Source organism: Cottoperca gobio, chromosome 13 (assembly GCF_900634415.1).
Source record: "Cottoperca gobio chromosome 13, fCotGob3.1, whole genome shotgun sequence".
Taxonomy (NCBI): Eukaryota; Metazoa; Chordata; class Actinopteri; order Perciformes; family Bovichtidae; genus Cottoperca; species Cottoperca gobio.
The window spans coordinates 10,532,054-10,551,288 of NC_041367.1; the positions used below are offsets into that span (position 1 = coordinate 10,532,054).

At 41.5% G+C, this 19,235-nt stretch overlaps 1 protein-coding gene across 2 annotated transcripts; it reads right to left on the reverse strand.

Annotated features, from left to right (window-relative positions):
* Positions 1 to 969: 969 nt before the first annotated feature.
* On the reverse strand, positions 970 to 18,898 carry pde9ac (phosphodiesterase 9ac). Of its 2 annotated transcripts, none has more exons than XM_029447150.1 (19): positions 18,800 to 18,898; positions 18,224 to 18,357; positions 16,289 to 16,359; positions 15,611 to 15,688; positions 15,227 to 15,270; positions 14,998 to 15,052; positions 14,670 to 14,740; positions 14,444 to 14,528; positions 14,260 to 14,338; positions 14,104 to 14,178; positions 13,915 to 14,001; positions 13,592 to 13,696; positions 13,357 to 13,439; positions 12,954 to 13,110; positions 12,672 to 12,785; positions 12,320 to 12,424; positions 11,446 to 11,574; positions 11,259 to 11,354; positions 970 to 3,032 (listed from the first exon to the last, which is right to left on the reverse strand). In XM_029447150.1, the coding sequence occupies exons 2-19, from the start codon at positions 18,290 to 18,292 to the stop codon at positions 2,982 to 2,984; spliced, it is 1,554 nt and encodes a 517-aa protein (XP_029303010.1). In that variant the 5' UTR covers positions 18,293 to 18,357; positions 18,800 to 18,898; the 3' UTR covers positions 970 to 2,981. The 2 variants fall into 2 exon arrangements, with proteins under 2 accessions (XP_029303010.1, XP_029303011.1); XM_029447151.1 differs by having other exon boundaries at positions 970 to 3,058.
* Between the last annotated feature and the right edge of the window lie 337 nt (positions 18,899 to 19,235).

The following is a 19,235-nucleotide window of genomic DNA, read 5'->3' on the forward strand; positions in this document are numbered from 1 at the left end:
ATGATATATATATATATATATATATATATATATATATATATATATATATATATATATATATATATAAAAAAGTATTATACACTTTGTTTGATATCCTCAAAGTCAAACATTTTGTTTTCAGGGTGTAATAATTCACTTCTCTACATGTTTTTCAAGTCATGTTATTGTAATAAATAAGTAAAACTGCGGATATCTTGACTCTTCATTTGCATGGAACATGATCAAATGTCTGTGCACACCGTCCTAAGGTCAAAATATCGTGCAAGCCCAGAGAAAGAAGAATTAAACACTTGCTCATTAAACCGCCATCAAGGGACTTTTGTAATAGATACAATATTTACTTTCATGTCAAGAAACAGGCTCATTGAAGTATTGTGGCAGTTAAACATGATGTGACACCCAGCCGCAAGGCAAAAAGTATGACAAAAGAGTTTTAGATATCAGTTGCTTTAATGAGTGCCTTGCAAAAAACATCTAACAGTCCACTGAATGACAAGTCTGCAGGCTGTGTGGATGCTAATACTGAGCGATTCATCTTTTGATCAACTGAAATGTAAAGAGATTATGAGCGTTGGGGGCACTCTGCATGACGTGAACCATGTTGTCACTCATTTACAGAGAAGATCAAACCAAGCATTAAAATAAAAAACTTGCGAAGAGACGCTAAAATACAATAAATGGTGCACATTATCTTAACTTGTCACTAAGAAACTCCTTCATTTATGAGTATTTATTACTTTAATTATAAGCCGTGCATGGCCATGTGAGTGCTGTGCAGTATAATTGTATGATAAGACAGCATGTTGTTCTAAATCAGAGCATTCCTGCAGGTGAATGTCAATACACGCTGTCACGCTATGTGGAGAGAAGGTGTTGTGTAATTATTACACTCATTCAACACACTCGCACTCAAATATTGTTTACTCATTCTCTCGACTCGACTGCAACACAAACACGGTGTCCACTGTTTTCTTTTTTATTGCTTTGAGATCATCAACTTACAAGTAGGATTGCAGCAGTGAGCACACAAACGACAAACGATCAAGGTAATTCAAAAGAACTCACCAACATGTGAATAAATAGTTCGATTCATCAAGTTAACATAAAAACTTTACTAATTCTCCTACTTCATTTTGGAATGCACAAACAAAGCTACAGTATATAAAAGGATGCGACACAAATAAAGTATTTGGTGATTCATACTGTGCATTACTCTGTGTTAATATTAGGATTTTATCAGAGCTCTATGGGTGGTATTCAGTGTGTGTGTGTTTGAAGGGAGGCCAACAGGTGAGGCAATAATCGCTCTGCAGTTATTGGTAACATATTGCCAAAAGAAACAGTAATAAAAACACTGTGGAGTAGCTGGAGGAAAACCACCCATGTCTGATATGGCTCCAAGGGAAGCTGCTGAGGGAGAGAGGGGACGTGCTGCTGAGATAAGTGGCACCTTCGGGTGTTACAGAACTGGATAACTGGTCATATTTCAACACGTTTCTAGCCCTCAAGTCTTAAATGTGGCAATAAAAAGATTTATTTAAATCAGGAGGATGGGGCAGAGAAGCATAACTGGAATGTCTGCACAACAATTAGTCTGTGTTGTAATGTGAAACAACAATAAGTAGTTTTTTTTCAAGTGAGAATGTTAATAATGAGCTGAATTCAATAATCAAAAACTTTTGAAAAATCCACAGTGATCTAAATAGGCACTGGCTGTGGTGTGTTGTGGCCTCTGCGCACTCACAGCGCATGTCAGTAATCAAAAGTGATACAACAAAAACCAGCATTTCCCGGATCTTTGTATCACACGGTCTTCATCGGCGACAAGAGTACACTCAGTGGTAATGGTGATGGATCGGTTGACAAGCAATCATTGAGCATTTCAAAACGGATGGAAACTGCAATGGATGAAATCCTAACAGTTACTGAGCTTGCATGGCAACAGTTACATGCCCTTGACAGCCGTGCAAACTCCATCTGCTAATTAAGATTGTGTTATACGGCTGAAAGCTCCAGAGATAGTTGAGATGATTTATTTTTTGTCAAACTACTATTTCCAAGGTCACTCATGTCTTTCATGTTTAATAAGGTATCCAGTCAGGTGGAGGTCTACAAAGCACACATGAGGGATTCATTTGTGTCCGTTAGTTGTATTATAATTAATGTATTTTAACAAATGTTTTCACTCGTTGGTTATTGAAGTACACAGTCAGCAGGTCTGTTTTCACTTCAATGCTCCAACTCAATGCTTCACTCTGTGTGATCATTGTAAGATTCTTATTAGGTTTTAAATTCAATTATTAAGTGTATTTTTAGCTTTTCTCTAGCAAACCTTGGTCAACTTTTGCTGTTTTCAAATGTTTTCTATTACATGAAGTGACGGACTTACTACGGAATCACACTGAAGACACTGAAATATGTTACATATAAAGACTCACAGTGTGTGACAGATGAACAGACATACAAAGCACAGTTTCACATTTATTGTGAGATATTAAAAGTTTGCACTTTGGACAACATATACCCCTATGTGGCTTTATTTTACTGAAAAGTATTGAAGGTAAGAGACAACCCATAGACATGTGACGGTTTAATTAACTGCTTGTTGTGTGTGAACAAAAAAGTTAAGGTGTAAAGCTGATGTATTCTTTGGAAAACACCCAGTGAACCAGACAAATCAAACATGTATTGCTACAGTGAGCCAAAAACATCCCACTTTGGTGCATTTTATTCTTCTACTAGAAAAAAAAGAATAAGAAATGATACAATTACTGTTTTAGTTTAGAACTCTTGAGACACTATGAAACAAAAGAGTTGAGAGAATAACATAAACACCATACACATACAGAGGTCTGTTACATCCAGTGCAAAAGTCTAAGTCAAAGTTCAAAACATGCCACCTCGACATCTACGTTTAGTTCAGTATGTAGCCAAGCAGTCTCGTTTCTCCTCCTTCTGCTCCTGACCCATCGGCCGTGTCCTCACAACGCAGCACGGACGGTCTTTACCGAGGCCTCCCTCACAAGTCTTTCCTGAGTTTGATCACAAAAGAAGACCCCTGCGATAAAGTAAGAGCTTGAATTAGAGAAAAACAGCAGGATGCTAAGGAGAACATTTAAATTAGGTTTAGAGAGAGCTGTGCCTAGATCAGCACAAACCATGCCTGGCCACCAAAAGTCAGTGTGGTTATCGTCCACCACAGATAAAGGCTATTGGACTGAACTAGCCTCAGAGCTGTGAATGAGAATTGACCTCTTTATGTGGAAAGTCAAAACTTACTTAGAGTCTAGTGGCAACTTCATCCTATTTATGTAGAAGTTTAATGTAAAATGACGGAAAAGAGGTTTGTAGTTTCAGTTCATGAGTTCATCAAGGTAACATGGTGTTTAAGGGGAAAACAAACGTGCGACAATTTCACCACTTTGTTTTCAGCCGTGACTACAGCAAAATGAATGAAGTCGTATTCTGGCATGATATTACAGAAATGAAAAAAAAGATTCTTTCTTCTAAGCTATTTTCTTTGCAGGCTCTTTAATTTCTACACAGCCGAGACCCTTGCCAAGAATTTCTCACGTTGAACCAATTTAGCTGGAGCCGACTAATCAGGATTACCCCCTTGGTTTTCCTTTTTGTAAGTAAATTGATATGAGCTCCTTGTTGCTAACTTAAAAGGCAAATCCAAAGTGATGAAAGTGCTGCACATTCCTAAAGGTGTGGCTTTTGTAGAAAGAGTTCAGAACGGAAGGAGAGGTTGCTGTGCAGAGAAGCCGGAGAGAGCCAGAGCGCACTCATGACAATAACACTAAAGACTAAAGCACAACCAAGGAGTCAGTTGCTTTTACTTACACAGAAACCACTGCACTCACTCACTGCAGAGTTTACTTCTTCTTCCCGCCTAATGACATATTTTCAGTTTTTTTCTAATGTGCCTCATTGAACAAAAGACACACCTTTATGTTAGCAAGCGGTTTGATGGGTGTGTGTGTATGTATGTGTGACCCCGCCCATGTGACACACATTGCATAATTGTAGTGTTTGGTAGCTCCAGGTGAAAAGCTTAATTGACATTGTGTGGATTGACTTGGATTTTATTTTCTCTACATGCCTCTTTCTCACAACAGGAAAGCTGTATTAATGTCGTTGTTCTAACTATTTGCACTCTGACTTTCAAGGATAGACTGGCAGTGTAATCCAAACTATTTAATTTGGTATACCCCACAAGCACAGCAACATGTTTGAGACCATTGCAGATATTTTACTTTTGCCTGTGACCACTGCATGTGTATGCAGTCTCAAATCAGTCCTATTCCCAGCCTTGTTTACTGTATCTCCATGTGATGAAATGTTCACTGTATGATGGCTGCCTGAAAAGTTAGTGTTGTTCATAGAAACAATAATATTCTTATGTTAACATTTTGCTAGGATCAAAGAGTAAGAATTTAATTCAAAGAATAATTCCTTATGGATCAAACATATGTCATTTTGGGAAATATGGTTATTTGCTTTCTAGTGGAGATTTAATAAAAATTAAAATAGAAATAAGTCAATTCACAGTTTTACGGGGGTTATTTCTGGGCTGGGAACAGTAACGTCCTTGAGTATCTGCTGGTTGCTTCAAGGGTCTAAGGCAGGGGTCGGGAACCTTTTTGGCTGGGTGAGCCATAAAAGCCAAATATTTTTAAATGTATTTCCTTGAGAGCCATATATTTAATAAAATTGAGTTTTAAGTATATCACGTCTCCGAGTACTAAAAGCGGTATCAGTGTTTCCCCTACCATTGTCTGTGCCCCCCCCCCCCCCCAACGGAACCCCGCGCCCCCCTCTGATATTTATTTATTTAATATTCACAACTCACTTTTCGCATTGAACAGGTGCTCTTTTATTAAATAAACTAAACGCTTATGTTATTTATCTAATTTATGTGCACATTTCTGTGTCTACTGCACTGGTGTCAAACTCAAGGCCACAATTATATCCAGCCCGCAAGAAAATATAATTTTTCTATCATAAGTGGCCCCCTGGTTTTGGTAATTAAATCAATGCATGGCATAACCATATTTGAGGAAGTATCTAAATGTGTGAATGAAATGAAACTGCCCCGGGACAAACTGACGAGACTGACGACAGACGGAGCCTGCGATGTGATGAAAAGAGCGGATTAGTGCAGGATGCGGGAGAAGATGCAGGTGGAGAACTGTGCAGGTGAGCTGACGGTGTATCACTGCATCATACACCAGGAAGTGCTGTGTTGTAAAGCTCTGGAGATGGAACATGTAATAAGCACCGTAACACAGACAGGAAACTTTATAAGAGTCAATGTAAGTCTTTTCCTGAGGAGATACATTCTGAACATGGCGGTGCGATGGCTGAGTCGAGGGAAAGTGCTGAATAGATTTTTCGAGTTGCGTGAGGAAATCTGGCCGTTTTTGGAAGCAAAGGGAAACACACCACATATCTCTGGGACGAAAAGTGCCGATGTGAGCTGTTTGTGCGACATAACGAAGCATCTCGCTGTTAAACCTCCAGCTTCAGGGCCGTGTGAACACGGACATGTATGATGCAGTGAGAGCGTTCCAAGCCGAGTGGCCTGTGGGAGACTCGGATGCATTAAGGAAACTTTGGTCACTACGTGTTTACAAACACTGACAAACCATCCCCACCGTTGTGTTCCCAACTGCGCATGAACTGCTCAGCAATCCGTTTGCAGCTGACGTGTAAACAGCACATGTGAACATCCAAATGGAGCTGATTGACCTCCAGTGTGACGCCACACTCAAGGCAAAGTATGACTCTGTGGGCGCTGCACAGTTTCCAAGCTTCACCCCCGAAACGATGCCTTAATTTTGGCCCTCTCTGTGATTGAGTTTGACACCCCTGGTTTACTGCTTGCTTTGCCAAGTTTCTCCTCAGCCTGTTTTGTGAAGGGCAGGGCTCTATTATCTGATTATATTGAGGATTTAGATTCATTACCACTGATTGAATATCCTGATATTGTGAACTATCTTGTGCTACAAACGTCGTGGGCAACCAACACACAAATGAAGGCAAGCAAGAGCTTAAATGCTTATAATTTCTTTGTTTCTGGTTGGGTTGGTAGTCTTCTTACCAAACCAGTGAAAGATAACAGGGTGCTCGTTCATGCCCGTGTAAATCACTCTCAAAGATCTCAAGATACACCGCTCAAGCCGTGGTATGTGAGTGAGAAGAGCGACGATGTTATCCTCGCTAACGTAAACGTAAACATAGCTTTAGCATGAACTCTTACTAGATATAAAGTGGTCGCCACACACACTGGTGAATTGTGCTTTTTCTTCTGTTAAATCCTTACTATTTAGGTTGCTAAACCACAGCTTACGGCGTTCGGTAGACAGTAATTTATCCCTCTTTTGTGGATCGTTGTTTTTGATGATTGTAGGACATCTAAAGAATCGTTTCTCTGGGTCACGAGTAGCGTTATTACCACAATTATACACTGCGCACAAGGTTGGCATTTTCTTTCAATCTTAGTCTTTAACACGTGAACCGTCTTGGTTGTATATATCAGATCAGAGAGAGAGAGGACGCTGGCACTGCTTGTTCACTGCTTCTCCTCCTGCTAGTTCTAGTTTAAGTCTGTTGTTGTTGTTGTTGTTAGATGTTACCTTTAAACATCTAACTTATATCTTCTGCTGACGGCATTTCTACTGGGATTCTACTGAATTACAAACCGTGTTTGGATAACCGCTGCTACCTGTTGCTGGCACTTTCCACTGCTATCGACATCTCCCGGACAACTAACGCTAGCTGGCTAGCTAGCAGTCTGTCGGTTTCCAACGAGCCAGTCAGCTCCTACGGTCAGCTTCCTGTCCTCCAGTGCGCCACGATGCGTCCACCACTGCTTCACCATCGCTACTGTGAGGTATCCCCTGGACAGCCCTTCAACTGTCCCGGTGCGATTAGCCCTTGTTGGCTAGGACCGCTGCCTCCACACCTAGCCGTCAACTAGCTTGTCGGCTAAACTGCTGCTTGGACATGCTTCATATCCTCCTGCCATGCTATGGATAACCATCTTGCCTTGCCCAAAAGTTCTCCATCTCTGTCCATGGCTAACGGCTAGCCCCAGACTAAAACCTGTGGCTACTGGCATGATGCCCAAGTAATCCATCCCGCAACTGCTGAGTCTCAACAACTACACAACTCCAACGTGCATCTCAGCCATCAAACAACTTGGACTCCTACGCAGACCTCGTTACACTCACAGAGGCTCCCGTAGAAAGTTTTTTTACCACCACCCTGGCCTGCCTGTGTCGACCATTCCTTCCATCTGGACCACTGTTGCACGTCTGCCGCGTCATCAGAGGACTGACGCTCTCGGTGTTAATAGCATGGGAAACACCGCGAGATCGCTACATATTGAGCAGAGCGGAAAACGTAGAGTGGATTTCAGTCCCCCTACAGATATCCACCATTTCATCCGGACCGTGGCGATGGCATCATCCGTGGATCTGTTAGCTCTGTAAGCAAACTGATGAGGGTCGAGGGAGGGTGGGAGGCTGGCTTTGATGTAGTCGGCTATCAGTCTTTTGAAACATTTCATCACCGCCGATGTTAGGGCTATGGGCCTGTAGTCGTTGAGCTCTCTGACTGGTGTCTTTTTGGGGACAGGAATGATGGTAGCCGTCTTCAGACAGGATGGAATGCTAGCTTGTGACAGGGACAGGTTGAATATCCTGGTCAGGGCCCCTGAAAGCTGGTCAGCACAAGCTTTGAGTACTTTGCCGAGTACTCCATTGGGTCCTGCGGCTTTACCAGGATTCACAGACCTCAGCGTCTGCTTCACCTGATGTTCTTTAAAGGTGGGAGGTGGTATGGAGCTGGTGATATGCAGGGACAGGGGCATAGTAGAAAAGTGGGGGGGTCTGCTAGCCTCAAAGCGGGCAAAGAAGTGGTTTAGTTTCTCTGCAAGGTGGGCGTCAGCTCTAGTAGTGACAGATGTTTTGCACTTATAGTTGGTTAGCTGGTGAAGGCCCTTCCAAATGTACTGTATGTTGTTATGAGCGAGATTCTCCTCCACTTTCCCCTTGTAGTCCTCCTTTGCAGCCTTGATGCCTCTCCTCAGGGTCGCCCTTGCCATGCTGTACTGGGCTGCATCCCCCGACTTGAAGGCTGTGTCACGGGAACTCAGGAGAGACCGCACCGCTCTTATCATCCATGGTTTTTGGTTTGGGTAGACCCGAATGCATTTTTCCACAGTTACTGTGTCTGTGCAGAACTTGATCTACGATAAGACAGCCTCTGTGTGTTCCTCCAAGTCTGTCTGTTCAAATATGTCCCACGCTGTGTGTTCGAAGCAGTCTTGCAGTTGTGAGAGAGCCCCCTTGGGCCAGGTTCTGATATATTTAACCACCGGCTTGGTGTTACTTCTTAGGGGGGTGTAAGCTGGGATGAGAAGCAGTGAGAGGTGGTCAGATAGTCCTAAATGGGGGAGTTGTACCGCTCTGTAAGCATGCTTCAGGTTAGAATACACCCAGTCCAGTGTGTTCTTTCCTCTGGTGGTACATTGTACATATTGTACTAATTTAGGAAGCACATTTTTGAGACATACATGGTTGAAGTCTCCAGCTACAATATGAACTCCGTCGGGATGGGACCTCTGTTGTTTATTTATTAAGCTCTGGAGGTGGTCAAGTGCAATGCTAGATTAGCATCAGGTGGGGTATACACAGTGTTGATTATCACCCCTGTCAGCTCTCTAGGCAGGTAAAAGGGTTTGCACATAATAGACATTACTTCCAGGTCGGGAGAGCAATGTGTATGTGTGACCCTGCTGTCCATGCACCAGTCGTTGTGGATGTAAACACACAGACCACCCCCTCGGCTCTTACAGGAAGCGCTGTTCCTGCCGTAGCGGTGGGTAGAGCGGCCTGGGAGCTGCACTGCTGCATCCGGAATCTGCGAGTGTAGCCAGGATTCTGTAATGATCATCACACAGCAGTCGCAGACATTCGTGTTAGCAGCTAATAGTACCTCCAGTTCGTCGATTTTGTGGACCTGGCATTTGCGAGGAAGAGGCTTGGTCGTCGGTGCGGCCGCTTCCTTAGCCTAGCAAGCAGGCCTGCACGGCATCCTCGCTTCTGCTTCATCTCACTCCGGCGCCTGCGGTGCTTCACAGGCCCGAAAACAATCCAGGGAGACCTGAGAGGTCTCGCTATGTCCTCCGGTATGTTGTTATTCCGGTGGAAATCGGCTGTGATGTCAAAGCGACAACTCATCCCGATTTAAAATAAGTCCAAACCACTGTATATGTATTTTGCCTGTACTTGGGCGTTCACGCACACAAACAAGAAACAAACAGTGCACAACCAAAACAGAGAGCCGTGAGCTGCTGTGTCTGAGCGCGCCACCATCTTGCAACTTTACATCTATAATCTGTAATCTATCTGTTTACGATCTGGGTGTGTCACAAGGCCATCACAATGGATCTGCCAGTCCTGCTTCCCTACACCAAACCAAAACGTCAAATCCATTTCAGAAATCTGAAAGACATCAACCCGGACACCATGACCTCGGATCTCCAGCATCTCTCCGCTATAAATCTCACATCAGTCAATGAATCTGTGGACTTTTACAACAAATCTCTGAGCAGTCTCCTGGATCTCCACGCCCCTGTCAAAACCAGAACAGTCATGTTTTCACGCTCAGCCCCCTGGTACACCTGCGAGCTGCGGAAGATGAAGACAGCTGGGCGTGTCCTCGAGCGGCGCCTCAAGGCTTCAGGACTCGCTGTTCACAGACCACCAAAAGGCCTACGCAAAGTCCCTCAGAGACACACGGTCACTTTTCTACTCCAACATCATCAACAATAGCCCTGGCAACTCCAAGCAACTTTTTTCCACAGTAAATCATCTCCTCAAACCTCAAACTCCCTTACACCAAGACACCACAGAGGATCAGTGTGACAACTCCATCGCATTTTTCAGAAAAAAAGTAGACCATCCGCTCTCTCCTCTCCAACTCAGTCCCGACTGTCAACCCCCAGCCCGGACCTACCCAGCCTCTTTGCCGCTTCACTGACATCTCACAGCAAGAGGTTGAGGCCATCATCAAAAAGATGAAACCCTCCACCTGTGCCCTGGACCCCTTTCCCACAGCCCTGGTCAAATCTAACATTTGTGCCATAAGTCCCCTCATCACTACAGTGATAAACCACTCCCTCCAGTCTGATCATGTTCCATCCCCTTTAAAAACTGCTGTCATCAAACCACTCCTCAAAAAACCCACCTTAGACCCAGATGTCCTTGCCAACTACAGACCCATCTCCAACCTGCCATTTCTATCCAAGGTGCTAGAAAAAGTAGTTGCCACTCAGGTTCAGCACCATCTCAACTTCAATAACCTCTTTGAAAAATTCCAGTCTGTTTTTTCCCCTGGCCACAGTACAGAAACTGCCCTGGTTAGGGTCACCAACGATCTGCTGATGACAGCTTACGCCGGATCTCCATCTCTCCTCATCCTCCTTGTTCTAACTGCAGCATTTGATACCGTTGATCATGACATCCTCCTCAACCGTCTTCACTCCACAATCGGACTCTCTCACTTGGCCCTAAACTGGTTCACCTCATATCTCAATGGGAGGACTGAGCATGTCACCTTGGGAGTGTCAAAATCACAAACACACTCTGTCACCTGTCTGTCTATCAAATGTTTTTATTTTATTTTTTTAAATGTATATTTTGCTCATCGTTTTTACTCTGTAGCACTTATTACATTACTATTATTATTATTATTATTATTATTATTATTATTATTATTATTATTATTATTATTATTATTATTATTATACAACCAAGATGGCTGAATTCCGGGTTGGGAAATAAGCGTGACGTCACATGCACACGATCTATAGCCTTATATCTAAGATGATCTAAGATGAGACAGATGAGTGAGTGGATTGATCTTCTCATCTAACGCTCAACAAGAAAGTGAATGATCGCATTTCCCAAAATACATAATTATTCCTTTATATTATATATTTTTTCTTTCAACGTTTTCACATCTCTTACTAACAGAACCTCTGATGTGTCAACTCCCCTCACAACTCACTCTGATCACTATGATACAGACTGTCAGGTGACTGGCAACAGGTGATGCAGTTTGACATGTTTGTGATCTTTTGAAAATAGCTGAACAGAGTATAACATAAAGATGTGTGGATTTGAACAAAGCTTGACTGTGCTGATAGATAGATATAATATAATATAACATAATAGAAGTCCTACCTCTGTCATGGCATCATCAATCTGTTTGAGCTCCTCATAATGGTCACGAGAGTCTCTCAGAGGTTGAACCATGATTTCCTCAATCTGAGGGAAAAGCTGTTGGACACCACAGTAAGATCAGTAATTGTTAATCCGTGTGTGTTTGTAAAGGAACATATCTGTACACACAGTTTTTTGTTTGTCCTACCTTCATGACAGTCTCAAACATTGGGATGAGGACAAACTTGATGAATCCGATCTGAGCAGTGGGTTTGGTGACTTTGTCTCTGTCCATGAAGGGAGCCACAGGGAGACCCTCAGACTTCTCCCTGTCACTCTGGGAAGCACATTGTCCTTTAGCTATTGCTCATGATGTAAAAATGTGGTAACACATAACCATAACTACTTGCTTATTGGAATGCATGTTAGTAGTGTATTGGCTCTTTATCATTATAAAACACTTTATAATGCTTTATTCTGCATGACCACATTCTACAACTACTAGGACATCAACTAAGAGTTTCCCCTCAATAACCTCCTTATTACTGCTTATTGATAGTAAGGACATTGTTGTACATGCATATATATGCTTTGCCTTATAAAATGGTTGTACAACAAGAATAGTCATTGTCCTTTAACAACACTCAACAAATATGGTCTATTCTTACGTAATAAAACGCAAAAGGACAGGTGTTAATAGTGTGCAAAGAGCTTTAAATTAAGTCTTTCTAAAGAATATGTTCCCCATTTCAAAGTGAGATCTATGATGGACAAGATTCCACCCTCAAGTAATTAAACGGAGTCCTTACTGTAGCTGCCTGGGTTTGAATCCGACCTGCAGCCCTTTGCTGCATGTTGTCCCCCCTTTTCTCCCCCTTTCCTGTCCTTTATCTGCTATTCTTATAAAGGCAGAAAAAGCCTTCCAAAAATAAAACTAAATATACATGCTAAAAAGCAACTAGTTAATGGTTAATATGTGCACCTTTATGCAAAGTGTTACCACACATCCCCCTTCATCTTGAGTTGACATGATGGATGTTTGACAGAGTGGATTAATAATGGATTTCCAAGAATTTGGTCACCTGCATGAAGTACTCCTCCAATAAGCAGTCCACCCATGGCTCAGCTACCTCAGTTGGCCTCACTTCGTTGGAAATGTCACAACACTTGATCAAAACCATCTTCAGCTGAAAACACACGCACGCGCACAGACATACATGCAACACAAAACCCTGGATAAAGGAGTCTATTCATCGTCAACAACAACACACATAAAAGATCTTACTACTTTCCCAATTACACTAATACAATCCATTTGGCCAACGCTGATCACAGTACTCTCAACAGATAAAGCCCTGCTTGTGTTGAGGTCACGTCTTGCATGCGCATGAACAGCTGATGTCAGGTGGAGATGCAACGTGATTGAATACATACACATGTCACATGCTCCTCGTTGGTGAAGTCAAAGCTGTCCACTTTCTGCTTAAAGGATTCTAGTATCTCTCCATGTCTGGCCATGTCGGTAGCCAGAATGAGGGTGATAATTGCCTGGAAATATAAAACCGAAAGTCTGTTTGCATGACATTTGGTCACATTTAAAGTCTGAATAGGGTACAGAGTAATATGTTTATATGTGACAAGACTGTGTAGTGTTAAGATAAAACTCAGCATGCTTGTCTTAAATAGACTAGAGAGAAATGTCTATGTGCCTCTCACTTGTCGGAACTGTTTGAAGGCCTCAGAATCCACGTTTGCAAAAATATTGCACTCGGGAAGAGAAAGGATCTGGAAGGCCACAGCACAGTGGTGGTTCTCCAGCGGAGATATGTCATTGTAGCGCACCGCCAGCTCTGTGCGGGCGTTGATTTGGTACCTGGTAGACGGATGACACGGGTGAAAGGAGGGATTGATAGTATGTTCCCATGAAGCTTCCCTGATAAGAGAGGTCTCGCCTGCCCGAACCTCCGACCCAAAAAAAACAGGATAATCTGAATCAGCGTGTTTTCATACCTTAACTCTCTCCATGCTGAACTAGTTTCACAGTTCATTGACAACAGTGTTGTGCAGAGGATGTCAAAACATACTGGGGTCAATAGGCAGACAGAATAGGGAGTCTTACGTGTTGTTGTAGCCAGGGTGGTCCAGGTCATGACAAACTGCAGCTGTCATTAGAATGCCCATATCTGTGAGAGTCATCTTCTCCTGGACAACAGTGTAAAAAAAAAAGGTGTTATTACATATTGTCCAAAAAAAAGGCAAAATGTTCAATCATTGGTTGGTAAAATACGACTTGTAAGAAATTGCGTTTGATAGTTCAGAACCTAATCATGAACACACACACACATGCACCATACCTGGAGGTTGCAGAGGTTAATCATGCCATACATCATCTGACTAACGCAGAAGCAATGTCGAAAGTTGTGGAAAGGGTTGTTACGGTAGTTCTCCTGAATCGCCAACTAGAGGACAAGAGAATTATTCATTCAGTGTGTGACTGCAGACTCTTAAATCAGAAGCATTTTCATCCTGTTTTGTAATCTGTGTCAGAGCACTGAGGCTACACTTAGCAACACCTCTGCATTCTAAGTAAAGCCTGTTTGGAATCTGCACAATGCGCATCGCAGTGTACAGTATATCCAAACTGTGCTTAGTTGTCCTTTACAGTTCAAACGTTTACCAGCCAGCGTTTGAGTGTGATGGGGTTCATGTTGAATTCCTTCACCAGTCCCAAGTCATGGTACATATACTCCAAGCAACTTAACATCTACAGCCACAAAGGAAGAGAAAAGAAATGCACACATCAGTCACTTGGATAACATGGAATGGAAATGGCTGATTGAGTAACGGAGCGACTATTTCAACAAACCTCGTTATGTTCCCAGTGCCAGACATCGAACGTTGGCTTCTTGAGCGCTTCAATAGTCTCCTGAGACAGTGTGTACTGTATATGCCAAATAAACAAGGCCATCAGATTCATGTAGTTAGCTTTGTCCGATAGTAATAACATAATAGACGGACATACCTTTGGGTAATTGGAGACATCTCGTCTAGGAGTGACCTTTTTCCCATCATCGAAGTTGTATTTGCATGTACAGTTTACTCTGAATTTAAAAGGAAAGAAATGGAAAAATGTTAGTTTGACATAATTTGGTTTCGGTTGATATCTAGTAGGATGTATATAATGTCTAACTTCTTATTCATTTCACCTGCAACCTCTTGAAGCCATCTCATCTCGTAGCTTTTTCAGATCATTTTTACACTTCTCAATCTCCACCACCTTCAGGCCCTCCACTGAAACGAGATGACAAGAAGAAATATCACAGTTTGGCTTCATCACAGTTTATGTATTTCATGTTTTATTATACATCTCAGGTTGTATTGCATTAGAAAGGGATTTTCCTGAGTAAACTATCTATAAAAGGTACAACTTACATTCCACTCTCTTCTCCAGCATTGCTAGCCTGTTGGTGACCTCAGTCTTCAACTCGTTGATGCGAAAGGCTCTGAGACAGGAAAGAATAGACAATGATAACTCCCTCATATTTCACATGGTTCATTGGTCATAATGGCAAAAATAAAACTGGAATTGGGCCTAAAGAATTAACAACAAAGGCAACAAAAACTTGTGTGATTTAACTTGACTCTATGGGTTGAAGCTTGTAAAAATAATTGTAAGTCCCTGGTGTCAGGTATGTGTGTGTAGTATGTGTGAGGGTGGGGAAGGGTAGCCACAACATAACATCAACAACTGAGGCGTTACCTGCTGAACTGATCAGCCACCTGGGTCAACACGTTCTGAAACATGTCTTCCTTTTCTGCAGACACAAATGCACCCCTGATAAATCATTGTGAACAGCAATCACATTGTCAAGTTTTGTATTTTCAGGCTCATTATTACTTTTACAGTAGATGTGTTGATGACGCATGACTCTATGTGTTTGTGAGCTTGTTAGAGTGAAAATAAAATAAAGCTGTTGATGACAGTTTACCTCCAACTTGACCAGTAGACAGAGGGACAACTTTGTACAGAGAGCTGTGAGGAGATCAGAGGAGCAGTTATTATTCTTCTATTATACTTCTCAACATGAGTTTAACAATTTCTTTACATTGCTTTCTTAATGTAATTAGTTAGCTGTTATTTATGTGTGAGCAAAAGCTCCGTACCAGCTATTCAATTAATCTTGTGGTCAGATTATTCTGTTGATTACTGTTTCCAAGGTAAAAATATATATATACATCTCAATCTCAATTTATAAAGAGTCTATGAAAAAAAACTAGTGAAATGGGATGGAGATTTAGAAAGAAGTTTACACAAGTTAAATGTAAATATGGGATTTCTATAGAACTACAATGTGTTAATGTTGGTATGTTACTTAGGAGAGTTGGGGGGCATGGTGGGATCCATGGAGACCAAGGCTCCTTCTGGGTCCACCATCATGATGGCAGTGTGCCTGCGACGAGAGGATTTAGCGGAAAAGGGAGAAAAGTAGAAATATACTGAGTTTGATTCACTCCCTTTAATATCTTGCACTATTTCTCAAGCTATAAAGTATTTTGAAAATGACTTTTTCCCCCAGTGGTGAGACATAATACAAACAGAAAATGTTATTTTTATGCACAAAGCTGCATATGTACTTTGTGCCTAGAATATATTATCTCTTTTATATTACAAAAGGGAGTCAGTAAAGACTTTGGCTTGCTGAATTGAGTTTATTCTCCTCAATAAAACAAGACAGAACTAAACGCAGATGATGACTCCATCTTGCTTTTATCATGTATCAGTGTCTGCTTTGATATGCTTGGGTAATACAGTGTGTATGTCTGAATATTACATGCAAGTGCTCGTTGTTTGTGCGTGGCTGCTTGCATGATAATGTTACTGTATTGTATGGAATTTTTGTGCAGCTTCATGTAATAGTTCTAAAGCCATTTTCAAGTATGCACAGGGACACAGATAAGGAGTACGAATAATAATAATGTGAATAAATAAATGTACGCTTAAAAAGTACCCAAGCGTATGTGCGGTTAAAGAGAACAACAACACAACAAACCTGGGAATGTTAGACGAGGTACACAGAAGCTCCTTGATGTCACATGGGCTGCAATGCCGACTGAACACCACCTGTGAGGTAAACGCATTCTTTAATAATTCATACACATATAATGGGAATGATAGAATAGAGTGCCTTTATTGTCATTGCACACAATTGTACGACACATTTTACATTTACACATTAACATTCCACACATGCACGCAAGCTCACATACCATACACACCTGCCATAGCAATAAAAAAAAGAAATATTTAAAAGTAGTAGAAAATGTGCATATCCATAGATAGAAGGTATTATTTATTATCATGTCACACGTTCATGAGAAATCCTCTTCTGTGACCCATAAATCCAACAAAGTGCAATCTGTTTCTGTGTGGATTCAAAAGGCACACCTGCACAAAAACAGCTGCTGTGGTTTTGATATAAGACCTCAGTGTTCTGACAGGGTGGAAAGGTTATCAAATTTCATGTGTTTTTTAGACAACCGAGTCACATGGGAACGTAAAGTAAGGGTCGGCTCGTTTTATGGTTGAATAAGATCCAGTCCAATGAGAGAGACCAATGAGAGAAAGAAAAGGACAGCTGGAGTGTGAGTGTTCACGGAGCTCTTAGCAACATTATCCACGCCTGTCATGCAACCAGACCAGTTTACAAGATTTACTATGGTACATGTAGAGATTACAAAGTGTGTCTATGCTAACAGCAAAGAGTGGGCATGTAGTCCATGTGCGAAGCATGTAATCTTACATCTTGAAGGGGAGCAGGTGTAGCAGACAAACATTCAAACTCAGGCTGTGGGCTCGGGGCTCGGGGCTGTTGAACAGACATGTGTCACCGCCAGCTCTCTACTTGAAGCACTCTACGTCACTAAATGTGGTTGTTGTAAGCTGCTAACAACAGGTGTCTGCTTCTGACAGTAACACCTGTAAGGATAGCTGCTCTGCATCATGTTTAATCTCCTCAGGTGAGGTTAGCCCACTGGGAATACCTGCTATGTGGCTCGAGAAGGGGAATAATAATTAATTACCATAACTAAAGTTGTTTACGGTTGTTTTTTATAATTAAGTCTACTTTTAAATGTGTAATTCTTGAAAAAATAAATAAATAATAATGTTAAATTAGTGGATGAATTTAAAGATATTTGGATTGGATTTCCAATATTCCATACAACAGTAATTCCAGTAGATTTAATCAATATATTTAATTGACTACAATTAGATAACAAATTTACAATTGTCTTTATGTTTATACTGTAGATATACTTTTGCAACAACCTTTATGGTTGACAGTTTTCAGTGCTTGTGCACATGCATCCGGGTATCTGGAGTCCCTACCAACCCTAAAACTGTGAACAAAGACAACCCAGTCATTTTTATGTGGACTGCTAGAAGACACATGATTCAACAAGCCATTTAGATTTGGGCCCGTTTCCTATGTCACATGCTGGCTCATTAAAATATAGCCATGTGAGTATCCCCACCCACGGCTTGAGAACTACCTTTACAAAGGTCAGAGCAGACTGGGCTTTTTTGAGGAAGGCGACTTAAAGAGACAGGCGCTAAAACGGAGCGTTTCAGACAGAGTGTAAAAACAGGTATATTCAGACAGACAGTATGAGAAAGATAATGTGTTCTTTTTAACGTTAAAGCATGTCAACATGTTCTAGTAGAAGTCCAAAATACAAATGAGCAATACAAAAATGAGCACATGTGCCTTTTAACATTTATTCTATGTTTCCATGTATTTCTTATCCTATTTAAAGTATATGACACTATTTGTGAGTTAAAAAAAAGAGCATAACTTTGTAGACAAAAGAGCCCATTACACACAGCAGAAACACATTTGAAAATGTGTTTAAACTGAACAATGTAACAATGTAAACTACAAAAAAAGATCCCAGAAATACTGTATTCCCACTGGCATTAGACCCACCTTTTGCACTTTCCCATCCACATCCAGGTAAACGGTTTTAGGGGCATAGGAGGAGGAGCTGGAGCCCATGTTGACCTCCCTCTCCTCTCTTACACACCCGCAAAGATTGTGGCTCGAAGCCTTGATCGGCAAACCTGATGAGCAAGAGAAACAAATAATTGGAGAACACACGCTTCTTTCTGGTGCGTTTATGCAGATACAGCTGACTGTGCATTAACGCCTGATAAAAACAACAAAACATGGAATAAAGAAGATAAGAAAAGCAACAGCTGAGCATCATGCTCAGTTTTCTGTCGGCAGATTTGAAATGACATAATTCTTAAGATCTTGCTGTTGCCAATCTCCAACTTTGAGACGTAAAAAACATAAAAACAGGAATACAAATACAAAACATGAAAAATATACAAAAAAATAACGTTTACGTGTATTATTTCCCCATAATACACAGCCAGTTTTCAAGATTTAATCAAAAATTACAACTTTTTCTTTCAATTAAACAAAAAACATGATTATACAAATTTAATTAATTTTAAAAAATCACTGTCAAACTAATTGACGAAACGCAACAGCACTCACAGTGTCGGCGAAGCAGCTTCCCCTGTGGAGAGCGGAGGTAATGTCCCAGGTGCTGAGGATGCTGACTCACATGCAGACACACAAACGCACATATGCAAAGGGAGCGCTACAGAGGAGAGGAGAGAGAGGATGTGAGTGATGGAGAAGGTGGGTATGTGTGAGGGAGTACTATGAATATAACCAGCACTCTGAATGGTTGCCAGGGGACAGTTACTATGGAGAAAAAAGAGACAACCCTAATGTCTTGAGTGGTGTAATGATTGTACCTGCGCTGGCCACACACTTCTTATCTACATAGTCTGAATCGCTGTATTTCAAAGGGGGGAAAAACATAAAAGCATTATGCCTTTATCAAATACTGAACATAAATTGTTTACTACGCAGCTATCTGATAGAGATACGGCTAGAAAATTATATTATCCCAGTGTTCTGTTGA